This window comes from Psittacula echo, assembly GCF_963264785.1.
Source record: "Psittacula echo genome assembly, chromosome: 1".
Taxonomy (NCBI): Eukaryota; Metazoa; Chordata; class Aves; order Psittaciformes; family Psittacidae; genus Psittacula; species Psittacula echo.
In genome coordinates this window covers 25,762,706-25,776,845 of record NC_137735.1, presented here as the reverse complement: position 1 = coordinate 25,776,845, position 14,140 = coordinate 25,762,706, and the positions used below count along the sequence as shown (strand labels likewise).

The following is a 14,140-nucleotide window of genomic DNA, read 5'->3' as shown; positions in this document are numbered from 1 at the left end:
ACAAAGAATTTTTAATTATTCACTGTCACAAATGGTGCATGGTAGTGTTTGCAGCAAAGGTGGCCATCAGCACTGAAGTAAAACTTTCAATACTAGAAATCGTCCTGCTGGTGCAATGCCAAGTGCTGGAGACCATGCCAGTTTCCAGATGGCCACAGAATTACCAGCTGGTTTCTGGTGGGCAGGGGAGGCTTTGCTCCCTGTCTGCTTTCTCCACAGTCTTTTTGCTTATCTATAGTTTTCTAGACTATAGCCCCAGTGACTGTGCTGTGCAGATAACAGAATACAAAGTCTTTTATTGTGTAAGCTGACCTAAAACTGATGGTAATGACTCATTTCTAAACTTACCCAAACCTGGGGCAATAAGTAATTCAATTGCCAACAGGCGGCCCCCGTAAAGGTAATGATTATTCTACAGTAAAGTGCTCAAGTAACAAGCTTTGTTTTGATTCAGGGAAAGATGAAGTTCCATTTTTAGGAATAAATAGTCTAGTGAAAAATTAAAATGTTTTTCTCTGCCTTATTATTTTTTTAATTATGTCAAATAATTAAAAATTAAAGTGTCTGACTGTGACATATTAAAAAAGGGGAAACATTTGAATCCGAGATATACATGTTTATCAATAATATTTTAAAGCAAGAAGCTATCAAAACTGATGCAGTTCTACAGAAGACCTGACTTCAAAGAAATTATACATTCTAAAGTGTTGCCTGGGCATCAGCATCACTACTACTGCCCTCCATACTCTCTGCCCGTCCCTCTGCTCTCCATGTTTTTAAATTGAAATGGCTCAAAAGCATCAACATGTAACACTAATGGCCCAAACACACCTGCGGGATTAGGCCCTGCCACAGACAGAGGCACAGATGTCTGGTTTCCCAGTGTCAAATGCATTTAGGAGCTGAAACAAGCTCTGTGGTGTTTGCCCTGGCTGCTGCAGAGGCATCTCTGGATACAGACCAGCACAAGTCTGGGTAGCTCAGGAGCTTTACTGAAAAGAATCTGAGGTGCTAGAGTTTCTAGGATTTAAATGGGGGTTTGTGGAACATAGAAAACAGGTGTTTAAATTTTTCACCTGTATTTCTGAGGACTTGGACCTACTGTACACTAGTAGTGTATACCAGTAGCGTACTACTGTACACTAGTATATACATGGTGACCAGTGCACTGAAAGTGGTGAAACTGTTCTAACAAACGGTATGTACCAGAGTACTTGTGGCACAGGGAGAAACCTGTGTCGTACTGAATGATGCGACTACATAGAACAAACAAATCTGGCTGAAGCTTTGGTGGGTTTTTTTTTTTTTTGGAAAATAATCCTGTCAAACCATTCCTTATGGTGGTTTTCAGAATTTCCTACAGAGGCCACTGGTTTTTGACAGTTCCATCAATAAGCTGGCCATGAATGCAAATCATGGCAAATAAATTGGTAGATGATGCAAAGGCTGATTGAATTGTGAAAAACAATGAGAAGGAGCCAGTGGTATAGTACTCAGTAGGTGGGATCTACTGAAAAGGCAGTTGAAGTAGGGCTGAACACGAGGCTGCAGCATTTAGGAGTAAGAAACACAAGACACACTTGTCACATGGGACATAACCCTAACAAGTGATGCTTCTGCAAAGGATTTGGGATTAGAATTGACAAAAAACTCCACATGGTTTGCTAATGAGAAGGAGTGGAGAAGCAGGCCTTGGCAATACAGAGATGTGGGGAGAGGAAAGAGGGGTGATCTTCATCTCTGTAGACAGCAGGGCAGAAAGGCCTGAAACTCTAGAGAACTGCTGAAACAGCCACAAAAACAATTTTAAGTTAAAAAAAAAAATTACTTCTTGAGAAGGAATTCAGGAGTTCAGCCAGCAAGTTTTAGTAAAAAGACAGTGTTGCTTGATTACAAGGCAAAAGCAGAGGTCTTGAAAGACTTAGTCTATCAGAGAAAGGTTTAACAAGCAATCCTAGCTGGAAGCAAAAGCCAGACAAATTCTCATGAGAAATACATCATGCTTGCTTGTCTGAGGGAGTGATTGGCAAACAAGCTATAAAGGAAGTGATGGGGTCTACAGCTCTTTGATCCCTTAAAACCAATGTCCTTCTGTAAGATACGATATACTCAGATAGATGTTACAGGACTTGATGTGCAAAATAACAATAAAATGTAATGGTCCATGTCATATACTATCACTTGTATTAGATGGTCTGATGGGTCTTTCCAGCTTTAAAAGTCAATGAATTAACTACTCTCAGAATCCCAAAGTGTCTTAGTTAACTGAGCTTAGAGAGGAAGTCCACTGTCCTGAAGTTGTGATCATTAGCATGGTCATCTCATCCTCTACATCCCCATTTCCTGTTCTCTGTCTGTGTTCAAATACAGATTAATTTCTGGAATTTGCCTTCCTCTTGCTGGCTAGCAGGGCTGTGCTGGCTGCTTGCTCTAAAGCAAATTGCCTGTCTTAAGGGAGTGATTGTTACCATTTATGTGAAGTCCTGTTGTAACAACAGAAGAAATAAACACATCAGACATTGTCCCACAAGCAGCAGGCAACTCAGAGTCTTGCCAGATCATCCTTTGCATAACAGAACAAGAATTCGTCCCCTCTGAAGATAAAGCTCATTTATTATTTCCTACTTGACAGTTACTGTGAAGATCTAGAGGAGTGAGGGGTTGTTGTCAGATGGAAACTGGGCTTCTCATGCATTTGCCATCTTTCACTGTGGAGTATGGCATCTGGCACTTTTGCTGTGGGGTAGATGGACTAAATGAGGAATGACTGACAGGGAGGCGAGGGCTCTGGATGTGGCAATCACTGGCTTCATGGCGGTATCGTACCTTTCCCAATCATATGTCAGCTCCTTCCTACACTTTCAAAGAGGAGACAAGCCTCCCTAGGGTCTTGAGGTTTTGAGATGTTTCGTGGTATCCATTCATGCAACATCAGCCTCCTGTGGCAGCAGCTCTTGCTGCAGGGTTAGTACGGGCAGGTGATCGTCAACCATTTCTCTCACTGTGCCCTTTATCTGGGAAGCACTCCTCCTGCAGTACCAATGCTCAGGTTGGTGTGGGTTGTTCATCTGCTTTTCTGCAGCCTTACTCCCAGTTTGAAAAACAAACCTGCAGAACTACAAAAAGACAAAAGAAAGGGGTGGGGTTCTGGTGGTAGCTAACAGCCTCTAACAAGTGTCCTCCTCTTTCCTTTGCCCAGGCTTTATCAGGCTGTGAATGAGTTTGACACCATGACAGCTGAGGACTCCACTGCAAGGATGAGCAATGATTCCTCCAACATGGCTGCTACGAAAGTCCCCGAAGGTGTTGCTGGTGCCCCCAATGAGGCCGCTCTGCTAGCCCTCATGGCACGCACTGGATATAGCATGATCCAGGAGAATGGGCAACGCAAGTATGGCGGCCCTCCTCCCGGCTGGGAGGGTCTACACCCTCCTCGCGGCTGTGAGGTCTTTGTGGGCAAAATCCCCCGTGATGTCTATGAAGATGAGCTTGTCCCCGTGTTTGAGTCTGTTGGTCGCATCTATGAAATGCGCCTGATGATGGATTTTGATGGGAAGAACCGTGGGTATGCCTTTGTGATGTACACGCAGAAGCACGAGGCAAAGCGTGCTGTAAGGGAGCTGAATAACTATGAGATCCGCCCCGGCAGGCTGCTGGGGGTGTGCTGCAGTGTGGACAACTGCCGGCTCTTCATTGGAGGCATTCCCAAGATGAAGAAGAGAGAAGAGATCCTGGAAGAGATCGCCAAGGTGACAGAAGGCGTGCTGGATGTCATCGTGTATGCCAGCGCCGCAGATAAGATGAAGAACAGAGGCTTTGCCTTTGTGGAGTATGAGAGCCATCGAGCAGCAGCAATGGCCAGGAGGAAACTCATGCCAGGAAGAATCCAGCTGTGGGGACACCAAATTGCTGTTGACTGGGCAGAACCAGAGATAGATGTGGATGAAGATGTCATGGAAACTGTTAAAATCCTCTATGTGAGGAATTTAATGATTGAGACCACAGAGGACACCATTAAAAAGGTCTTTGGGCAGTTTAACCCTGGCTGTGTAGAGCGAGTGAAAAAAATACGTGATTATGCCTTTGTGCACTTTACAACCAGGGAAGATGCCATTCATGCCATGAACAACCTTAATGGTGTTGAACTGGAAGGCTCGTGTCTGGAGGTTACCTTGGCCAAGCCAGTAGACAAGGAACAATACACTCGGTACCAGAAAGCAGCAAAAGGAGGGGCAGCAGCAACGCCCGAAGTAACTCAGCAACCTAATTATGTTTACTCTTGTGATCCATACACACTAGCGTATTATGGATATCCGTACAACGCTTTGATCGGGCCCAACAGAGATTACTTTGTGAAAGGTTAGTAAGTACAATTAGGGGATGTGATGGGCAGGTTTGATCTCAGGCTGATGCGACCTACCCAATGTCTGCCTGAACCAAAGGACAGCGGGTGCTATACTCCTACTTAAATACTTAATACATATTATATTAAGTATTATATAATACTTAATACTTAAATACTCCTACTCCTACTTAAATACTCCTTTATAGGTCTTTTTGCCATATTTCTGTTCAGTCTCATTTTAATTTATGACAATACAGAGTGTATTAATCTGTAAATAGTTGCCAATGTAGAGGCTAGTGTGAGTGGGCATCAAAAATATAGTAGTTAAGAATGGGCTAATGGACCAAGCACGGGATGGGGAAGAGAGGGATCTGGTTTTTATGAGTGCTGTACAAAGTCTGAGCAAGTCCAAGGACTCCAGCTTCTGAAGCCTCCTTCCAAAGAGCTGGACCCTAAGTATAAGAGATCATTTTTTTGCCTACTCCTGGAGGTGTGATTACGGTGAGCTGATCATCCAAAAGGAGGGATGTCAGGGAGAGCCTCAGTTGGAAGCTCTCCAGGTGTCATTTGCTCTCCACATTAAAGTGACAGTAGTGCTGTGTCCTTTATAAAATCATTTGAGAACTACTAGCAGGAAGAATCATATGAGTGCCAAATAATTATCTTATTATGTATACTTTAATTAGTTATCAGTTACAGTCATTAAAAATTAACCAAAAACCAGTTATTCATAAAAAAACCCTAGCAGCTATAACTGGTGTTATAATTACAATTATCCTGTACTTGCACGAAATATAGTTTCCTGAAATTCAGTGTTTATTTCCGTATAACAGGCAGCCTAGCATGAATATAGTCTTAAAGCCCTCATGTAAACCAAGAAATATTTTTAACCCTAGCTGATCAAGAATTTCAGCTTCTTCTCAATTTCCAGATTTGCACCTGCAATGAACTACAAAGGAATTAACTGACAGTCTAAATATTCAATTAGACCATCACAGACAGTGCATTACTACCATAGTGTCCAAAGCATGTGCATGGAGTCTCTAGGAGAAATACAGGCAACATTTTTTGAGATGGGGTATAATCACATTACTAGTAAAATAGCAAAACCAAGACTAGTAAAAATACAGGCAATGATGGGACAAAGTTGATTAAAGGCCAAGTACAACTTCAGGCCATCTCTGCAGGGTCCCGTCACAGCCAGCTGAGAGACCGGGTCTTCTCTGGGGGACAGCTGAGAGCAGAAGCTGTTCCTACTGCATAGGAATTACCCCAGAAGAGCCCTTCTCTCTCTGCTGAGCACATTATACCCATAACACCAGCCACAAGAGTTGCATTGGTATAAATAAGCAGTTAATGCATGGCCAGAAACATCAAGAGCAAAACTTGTGTAGGCTTACTGTGTGCTTCCAAGGCCAAACTCTTCTGTTTTCCTAAGCGAGGTCACTAAGACTCAGATCAAACTCAGATCAAATTCAGAAACATCATTTCTAAGCACATGCCTCCCAGCCTCAGCCTGGGCCATTTGTGCTCCCCGCATGGCTGTTGCTCTCTGTTATTCACCATCCTTTTCTATGTTGTTATCATAAGCAGGCAGCATAAGAGGCAGAGGGCGAGGTGCAGCTGGGAACAGAGCCCCTGGCCCCAGGGGCTCCTACCTGGGGGGATACTCCGCCGGCCGTGGCATCTACAGCAGGTACCATGAAGGCAAAGGAAAACAGCAAGAGAAAGGGTACGAGCTGGCGCCCAGCTTGGAGTTACCTGCAGTCAATCCGGTGGCCATCAAGCCTGGTGCAGGTTAGTATGTGCAACGAGGGGAGGACAGCAGAAGTTGTGGGTAAGACCCCACTCCAAGCCTTGTGTCAGGCACATGGGGACCCCTCCGGGGCCAGCCCATGGCTGCAGCAGTGGGGACAGTCCCTGAGCCACACCTCAGCGTTCCCCTGTGCTAGATGCTTCCTGGCCCTGGCTGGGCTTTCTGAAACAAGAGGCACACAGTGGGACAGGGGACATGGACATCCAGGAGCTCTTCAGACCAAAGGAAAAAGGGCTGAAGCTGTGCCCACCACTCCTGTCCCCTTTTGCACCTCCTTAGGAGGAAGCTGATGTTTTTTCTCTGTCTGGTCATGTACCCTAGAGCATGGTGACTAAGAGCAATCTTCCGCTCTTTTAATTTCTTCAAAACTAATTTCATCCTGGGAGAGTACCACCCCGAATTTCCAGCCAGGCCAGAGCTCTCTCCTGCTGAATTCCTATTTCTTTGATACTACAAGGTTGGGAAGAGGATCTGGGGCTTCCCCATTGCAGGAAAGTCCCTGGCTGAGGCAAGCTTCTCCAACACCATCTGTGGCATGGGGAAGGAGCAATGCAGGGAGCCCTCAGGATTCAGTTTGCAGCAATGCAGCACCTACAAGACAGCTCTCAGCTCTGCTGGGCTACAGGGAGCTAGCCCAAGGGCTGGGGCAGAGACCACTCCTTTCTACCTTATCTTCAGCTGAGAAAACAGTCCTTGAACTTCCCAGGTGAACAGGATGAAGGATGGAGCCCTCCAATTCGTCGAGATCCTGACTGGAGAGGTTTTTATTTGTAAAAGCAGCCTGAGGAAGAGGGTCCTTGCAGGTGAGGGGGACAAGCTCTCTTGCTCCCCCCTCCTCAGATCTTCTCCCCATTCCTCTCCCCAAGCAAATTGTAAGTGCAGGACCTAAGCAGTAGTTAATAGAGCTGCAATGGTCTCCCAAAACATGATCCATACTGTCAGTGGAAACTGCAGCTTGCATCTAATGAAGGCTGTGAAGAGTTCTTCATAACAGCTGGATGAGACAATGGGAGAAGAGGTCTAGAGACAAAGGCTAATGAGATTAGAGCTGTTTCCAAAGAAAGATCAGGCTTCCTGAGAACACTACCCACTCACAATCAGAAAATATTACCACTATGCGTGTTTGTAAAGATACTTCGGGAATTCCAGGTATTACTAAAGGATGCTTGAAAAGTGGGCTTTGAAATACATGGCTATTAGTGGTGTCTGTAATTACTTCAACTGACAAAGAAAAGCCTGAAGCTCAAGCTCAACTCTACATATTTCTACACTTGAAGCATGTTAGAATACAGATTTCTTTATTGGGTCTTCCTCTCTCATTGTTTCAGCACAGCCTCTGAGCACAGGAGACACCAGTCAGTTTTCCCCAGTTAGATCAGACGATCTAGTAAGAGGTACCACATGCAAGACATACCTCTGTTACTAGAAGGGTCTGACTCTGAAAACACATTACCAGAACCATGGAGTAGAGATGTACCGACTCTGCAAAGCTTCCTGCCACTTAGAGCAACCATTTCCTTGGAAATGGTTAAAACACTCCTGAGAATTCACCCCAATATCCCAGCTGCCTGTTACTGTTTTTCTGACAGAGGTTACTGCAGAATGGAGCACGTGAGCTCTCTGCCTTTGCTTTGGTGAGAAATTATCCAGGTTATTTATGTATTTTATTTAACCAGAAATTACCTGGTTATTTAATCCAGGAATTATCCAGGTGAGAAATTATCACCAGCTTATTATCCTGGTGATAAAACTAGTTTGAGCTGACGAGGTGGACTTGGTGTAGAAGGAGAACTGGAAAAGGTCATGAGTGAACGTCTCTGCTTGACAAAGCAGTGGTAGTCCACTTGCAGTACAAGCATCTCTGCCTGAAAGGTATCTGATCAGATCCCTTGTTGCAGTCCCCAGGATCGAAATGAGTGCACTGGTTGCTGGCACCTGTCCTTCCCACAGGCAGAACCGCACATATCTGCATTGTAAAGTTTCATCCCAGTGAAAGAAACTTGTGTGTGTATTTGGTTTCATTTCTGACTTACTTGCTGCACCTCCCATAGATGCCAGCATCACCTCTTAGTCCATCATTGTCTCTGTTTTCCTTGTGAATAACCTTACTGCTGAAAGGCTCACAAACTGAAGGGTGAAGTGTGCATTATGAGGCAACGATGGAACAGTTGGGTTCATCATAGACAGTTTGGGTTGGAAGGGACGTTTAAAGATCATCTAGTCTAATCTTCCCATCATGGGCAAGGACATCTTTCACTAGACCAGGTTCCCTAAAGCCCCATCCAACCTGAAAACTTCCAGTGATGGGGTATCCACAGCTTCTCTGGGCAACCTGCTCCAGTGTCTCATCACCCTCATAGTAGAGTATTCCTTCATTATGCCCAATCTAAATCTACCTTCTTTCAGCTTAAAGCCATTAGTCCTTGTCCTGTCACAACAGGCCCTGATAACAAGTCTCTCCCGATCTTTCTCATAAGCCCCTTTAGGTACTAAAAGGCCTTAGAAGGCCTCTCCAGAGCCTTCTCTTCTCCAGGCTGAACAAGCCCAACTCTCTCAGCTTTTCCTCATAGGAGAGGTGTTCCAGCCTCTGACCATTTCTGTGGCCCTCCTCTGGACCCATTCTGACAGGTCCATGTCTTTCCTGCACTGAGGAATTGAGAGCTGAATGCAGTGTTCAAAGTGGGGTCTCACGAGAGCAGAGCAGAGGGGCAGGATCACCTCCTTCTACCTGCTGGTCACGCTCCTTCTGGTGCAGCCCAGGATACGGTTGGCTTTCTGGGCCGCGAGCGCACACTGCCAGCCCATGTCTAATTATTGTGATTATTTGGAACGTTCAGCAAAGCACATTTCTTCCCTAAGCACTGCCATGAAGCTCGATTTTGAGCCATGTACAAACTCACCATCTCTGAACACTGTTATTCTGACCCAAGCTTTTTTTACTTTGCCTGAAAGACCATAGCTCTGATTATTTTGCCTTGTCCAATTTTGGCATGAGGGAGAATTCCCTAAAGAGCAATTTCTTTTGTGTGTGTGTCATTAAACAGGCTGATCCTGTAGCATCCTGAGGTGGGATAAAAAGTATTTAGCCAAGTTAGTCCTAGGAAATGCATAATAGTAAATCAGCTGATATTTCACAGGGTTGGTCAAATGACAACATATAGACTGGACCAGCTGCTGTCTGCAACATCTGCCGTACAAACCACACTTTTTTTTCCAGAGCAGCTCTGCCTATGGCAGCTGCATGTCCCTTGATCTCAACAACTGGAGCAGGGACCCCACCAGGACAGTACATGTTCCCACCTGCCCCTGTGCTCTTGGCTGGGGGGGACAGCAGTGGTTGTCAGAAGGGGCTGTGTAAATTTGGGTCACAGCTCCCAGTCCCCGGTAGGACTCTGGCCCTGGTACACCATGCCAGCAGCATGGGCAGAAGTGCTGGGCAGAGCAGGCAGCATCGAGCCCATCACCATGCATCAGCCACAGAGCTCCCACTCTTGTGGAGGGCAGAGGTGCTCCATGTGTCCTGCCAGCACAGGGGGCTACCTGCCCTGATGAGAGCAGCATAGGACCACTGCTGGAGGGCTGGTGCAGCCAGAAAGCAGGGCTCTTTGAAGTGAGATCCTGGAAACCCTCTCCCAGCATACCTATCTGATGTGTTTCATCTGTCCTAGTGGCCATCCCTGCCATTGGTGCCCAGTACTCCATGTTTCAGGCCGCGCCACCCGCCAAGATGATGGAAGATGGCAAAATCCACACTGTTGAGCACATCATCAACCCTATAGCTGTCCATCAGGACCCGGCTAGTGCAGCAGCCGCAGCAGCAGCAGCAGCTGTAATACCGGCCGTCTCAACGCCTCCCCCCTTCCAGGTGAGTTCATCCAATTCTGCTTCCCATGCATCCTGCTCTGCATACCCAGAGTGGGGGAACAAACCTGGCCTGCTCCCGCTCAGGAGATGCTGTCAAGGATGTAACAGTGTGCAACGGCCCTGTTGCTCATCTGACATCCCTCTTTGGACAGCCACTCTCCCTCCTACAGGGAACCCAAATCTGGGAGGCAGGAAACAGCATCTGTCGTGGTTTAAGCCCAGGCCATAAATCAGAACCACGAAGTCCACTTCCCCCCCCACCTTTCTTCCCTCCGCTTCTGGAGGGACGGGGAGGAGAATCAAAAGAATGCAGCTCCCATGGGTTGAGATAAGAACAGTTTAATAACTAAGGTATAACACAAATCACTGCTGCTACCACTAATAGTAATAATGATAAAGGAAATAACAAGCAAGAGAATACAACCGCTCACCAACCAGTACCTCACCCCCACCCTGCCATGATCCAGCCCTTCCGGGAACTCTCAGTTCTACATCCTGGGCATGACGTGCTGTGGTATGGAATACCTCTTTGGCTAGTTTGGGTCAGGTGTCCTGTCTCTGCTTCCTCCCAGCTTCTCCTCCTCCCTGACAGAGCAGGAGACTCACAAAGTCCTTGGTCAGGGTAAACATTCTGACCCACAACTGAAAACATCAGCTTTATCATATTATTCTCAGGTCAAAAGTCAAAACACAGCACTGCACCAGTAGAAAAAATGACTGCTACTGCTAAACCAGGACAGTATCCACCCCTTATTCCATACCATTCACGTCATGCTCAGATCCCACATTTTCAATATACCCTCACTCTCATCTCAGTGCACTGTTATCTTAGTGCACAGACCAATCCCTATAAAGCTGCTGAGTCCATTCGGTCCATGATGGTGGGCTCCATCTCTTGTAACAGTCTTTCAGAGCAGGAGAGGCCCATTGCAAAGTCCACCCCTTGATCATGAGTCCATCTCTATGCTGCATCTCCACCCTGATGGATGGGCCCATCAGGCTTAAAATAATTCACCCTCCCCTGCAGCAGTCTCTGCAACTTGTTGTTGGGGACTCCATACAGCTGCCTTCCATCTCCGACGCTTCCAAAGCACTGGAGGGGCCCAGTGGACCAGATACTCGCCCATACTGTCCCACACACCGTGACACTCACGACTGTCCAGCCTTGGGGAAAACCTCCCGGTCCCCCTGTATTGTCTAAACCCAGACAAGACCCAAACCTGACTCTGCTTAACTCTCGGGATCAGACAAAATGGCCGTGGGTAAAACACACTCTTTGTGTGTGCCAACATGGTGATCCCCATCACAATCAGCAGGCAGGTTCCAAGGGTACCCAGAGGCCATTCAAACCCTTCAGAACTCCCAAATGATGCTGCTGTACTTGTCACTGGGGCTGCTGTAGCTGCTGTACTTGTCACTGGGGCTGTAGCTGTTGTGCTTGAAGGCTCTCTCACCACCAGCTTCTCTTTTTCTGAGTCCAGATCTTCCTCCTCTGCCTTGCTGGAAAGTGCTGCGGGGTCTCCTGCATCCTCCTGCAGCTCAGGCTCACGGGGCTCGGTGGGCTGCTGGGGGATGCTCTCGGCCGCCGCGGGGCTGGGCTCGGCCGTGGGGCTCGGCTCCTCCGCCGCCTCCTTCCCTTCCTCGGCAGCCGCCTCCTTCCCGGCCTCCGGCCCCGCTCCCGCCGCCGCTTGGTCCCCGGGGCCCCTCTCCCGGGCCGCTTCGGCCACCGGCGGCTCCTGGGGCTGCTCCCCCTCAGCTCCCCGCAGCCTCACAAAGACGGAGGGGAGGACGAGGGCCAGGACAGTGGAGAGCAGCGGGACGGGCAGGTACAAGTCCACGGCCACGTCCATCCCGCCCTGCTGCCAGAGCCCGCCCGCATTACAAGCCATTACCATAAAATACAATGAAACAAGAACCTTAGCCCAAGGCCCACACTTGATAAACACTAACACAGCAGATACCGGCTCTAAGTAAGCTACAGCATACTGAAACTGTGACATCAAGAGAAACAACTTTGAGAGCCAATATATCAGCATTGTGCCTCAGTCAGTTCTGCCGTTATCTCAACCCTTCGAGCCCCACGTTGGGCGCCAAAAAGAACTGTCGTGGTTTAAGCCCAGGCCATAAATCAGAACCACGAAGTCCACTTCCCCCCCCACCTTTCTTCCCTCCGCTTCTGGAGGGACGGGGAGGAGAATCAAAAGAATGCAGCTCCCATGGGTTGAGATAAGAACAGTTTAATAACTAAGGTATAACACAAATCACTACTGCTACCACTAATAGTAATAATGATAAAGGAAATAACAAGCAAGAGAATACAACCGCTCACCAACCAGTACCTCACCCCCACCCTGCCATGATCCAGCCCTTCCGGGAACTCTCAGTTCTACATCCTGGGCATGACGTGCTGTGGTATGGAATACCTCTTTGGCTAGTTTGGGTCAGGTGTCCTGTCTCTGCTTCCTCCCGGCTTCTCCTCCTCCCTGACAGAGCAGGAGACTCACAAAGTCCTTGGTCAGGGTAAACATTCTGACCCACAACTGAAAACATCGGCTTTATCATATTATTCTCAGGTCAAAAGTCAAAACACAGCACTGCACCAGTAGAAAAAATGACTGCTACTGCTAAACCAGGACAGCATCCCAAGATGGAATAACTCTCACTCAACAGGGCATGCACTGTCTACCCTTCTGTTATCACCTCCCCTTCCAGGGGTTTTGCAATTGAGGAGGTGCGTATGGCAATTTAAGCTCCTTTTTTGAGGTCTGACCCCAATACTTTCCTCTCAGGGCCGCCCCATCACGCCGGTGTACACCATGGCTCCCAATGTACAGCGGATCCCTGCAGCTGGGATTTATGGGACAAGTTACGTGCCATTCGCAGCACCCGCTGCAGCAACAGCAACGATAGCCACGCTACAGAAGAACGCTGCTGCTGCCGCTGCCGCCGCTGCCTATGGTGGGTACGCTGGATACCTCCCCCCAGCATTCCCAGCTGCAACCATCCAGGTCCCCATCCACGACGTCTACCAGACATACTGAGACTGACAGCAGAGGAGGGTGGTGGAGAAACACACACTGAAGGAACACTTTACTATTTATGAAGAAAGAACCTTCTGCGAAAGAGGAAACATTCGGGCTGGATGAAACTGATGCAGAAAGTGAAGAATGTCATAGAAAAATGTGTTTGGAATGTTTTCTACGCTTGAAGTTTTCACTAACTTTTTTAGGCTATTTTTCAAGTTTAACACGCCTGTATTCATACATTTCTAAAGGATCTCAATGCATCCAGCCCGCCGCTGACGTGCATTTAGATGCATCGTAGTGGGGTTGCATAGGGTCTTTTATTTTTTTTTTTTAGCAATTATATTTTCAAGATATTTGTGGTATGAAGGTTATTTTTTAGTAACTTCTGCACTCCAGAGATGTCTATTTTGTAGTGCCTTTAATAATATATCAGCTATATATTAAAAAGCACATCTGAGCAGCTAGGGAAAGTTTTAACAATATATTTTGAAGAATATATTCGATATTTAAAGAATATGTACCTTAGATTTTTTTTTTTAAGAAAAAACAACAGGTATCTTATTTAAAAAGTTATACTGGAAAGTGCAATTTGAGAAACGTGCAAGACCTCCAATTTTTGTGCTGGCATTAACACAACTTGCTCGCTCTTATTTCAAATCAGAAGTAACTAATATTGCCCATTTGGGAGAAAGAGGTAAAAAAAAGCCTCCTCATGCAAACCTCTTCACAGTGTGATTTGCAGGCTTTTGCTAAGTAAAGGAAAGGCTCTGAGCTTTCCTTAACAACTGAATTTTCTATTTATTGAAGCTACTCGTGGTTGGTGCACATGCAGAAACAAGTAGCCGCTATTTCAAGCGAGGTGCCTTGACTTAGGTCTTCATCCAGTATAAAGCTTAGGCTGTCTTTCAATGCTTTATTTTATCCTTTGAAGTATATGTTGTAGTGACTGAGAATGTATGCTGCTGTCACCGAGAGGATGTGCAGCGTTACTTGCCCATTGCTTCATCGTGTTCAGTGAGAAATTCCAGAGGTACTAGGGGTGGTGGTGATACTGGAATTAGTGAAACAGGGCTAACCTCCCTCCCAGCC

At 46.8% G+C, this 14,140-nt stretch overlaps 1 protein-coding gene across 2 annotated transcripts; it reads left to right on the top strand.

Moving 5' to 3' along the window:
- Positions 1 to 3,215: 3,215 nt before the first annotated feature.
- On the top strand, positions 3,216 to 13,700 carry RBM47 (RNA binding motif protein 47; the record flags this gene model as incomplete). 2 transcript variants are annotated; one of them, XM_080628367.1, is made up of 4 exons in its annotated part: positions 3,216 to 4,359; positions 5,936 to 6,142; positions 9,830 to 10,026; positions 12,815 to 13,700. In XM_080628367.1, 4 exons carry the CDS (start codon positions 3,231 to 3,233, stop codon positions 13,064 to 13,066), a joined length of 1,785 nt encoding a protein of 594 aa, XP_080484493.1. In that variant the 3' UTR covers positions 13,067 to 13,700. The 2 variants fall into 2 exon arrangements, with proteins under 2 accessions (XP_080484493.1, XP_080484494.1); XM_080628368.1 differs by lacking the exon at positions 5,936 to 6,142 and having other exon boundaries at positions 3,231 to 4,359.
- Between the last annotated feature and the right edge of the window lie 440 nt (positions 13,701 to 14,140).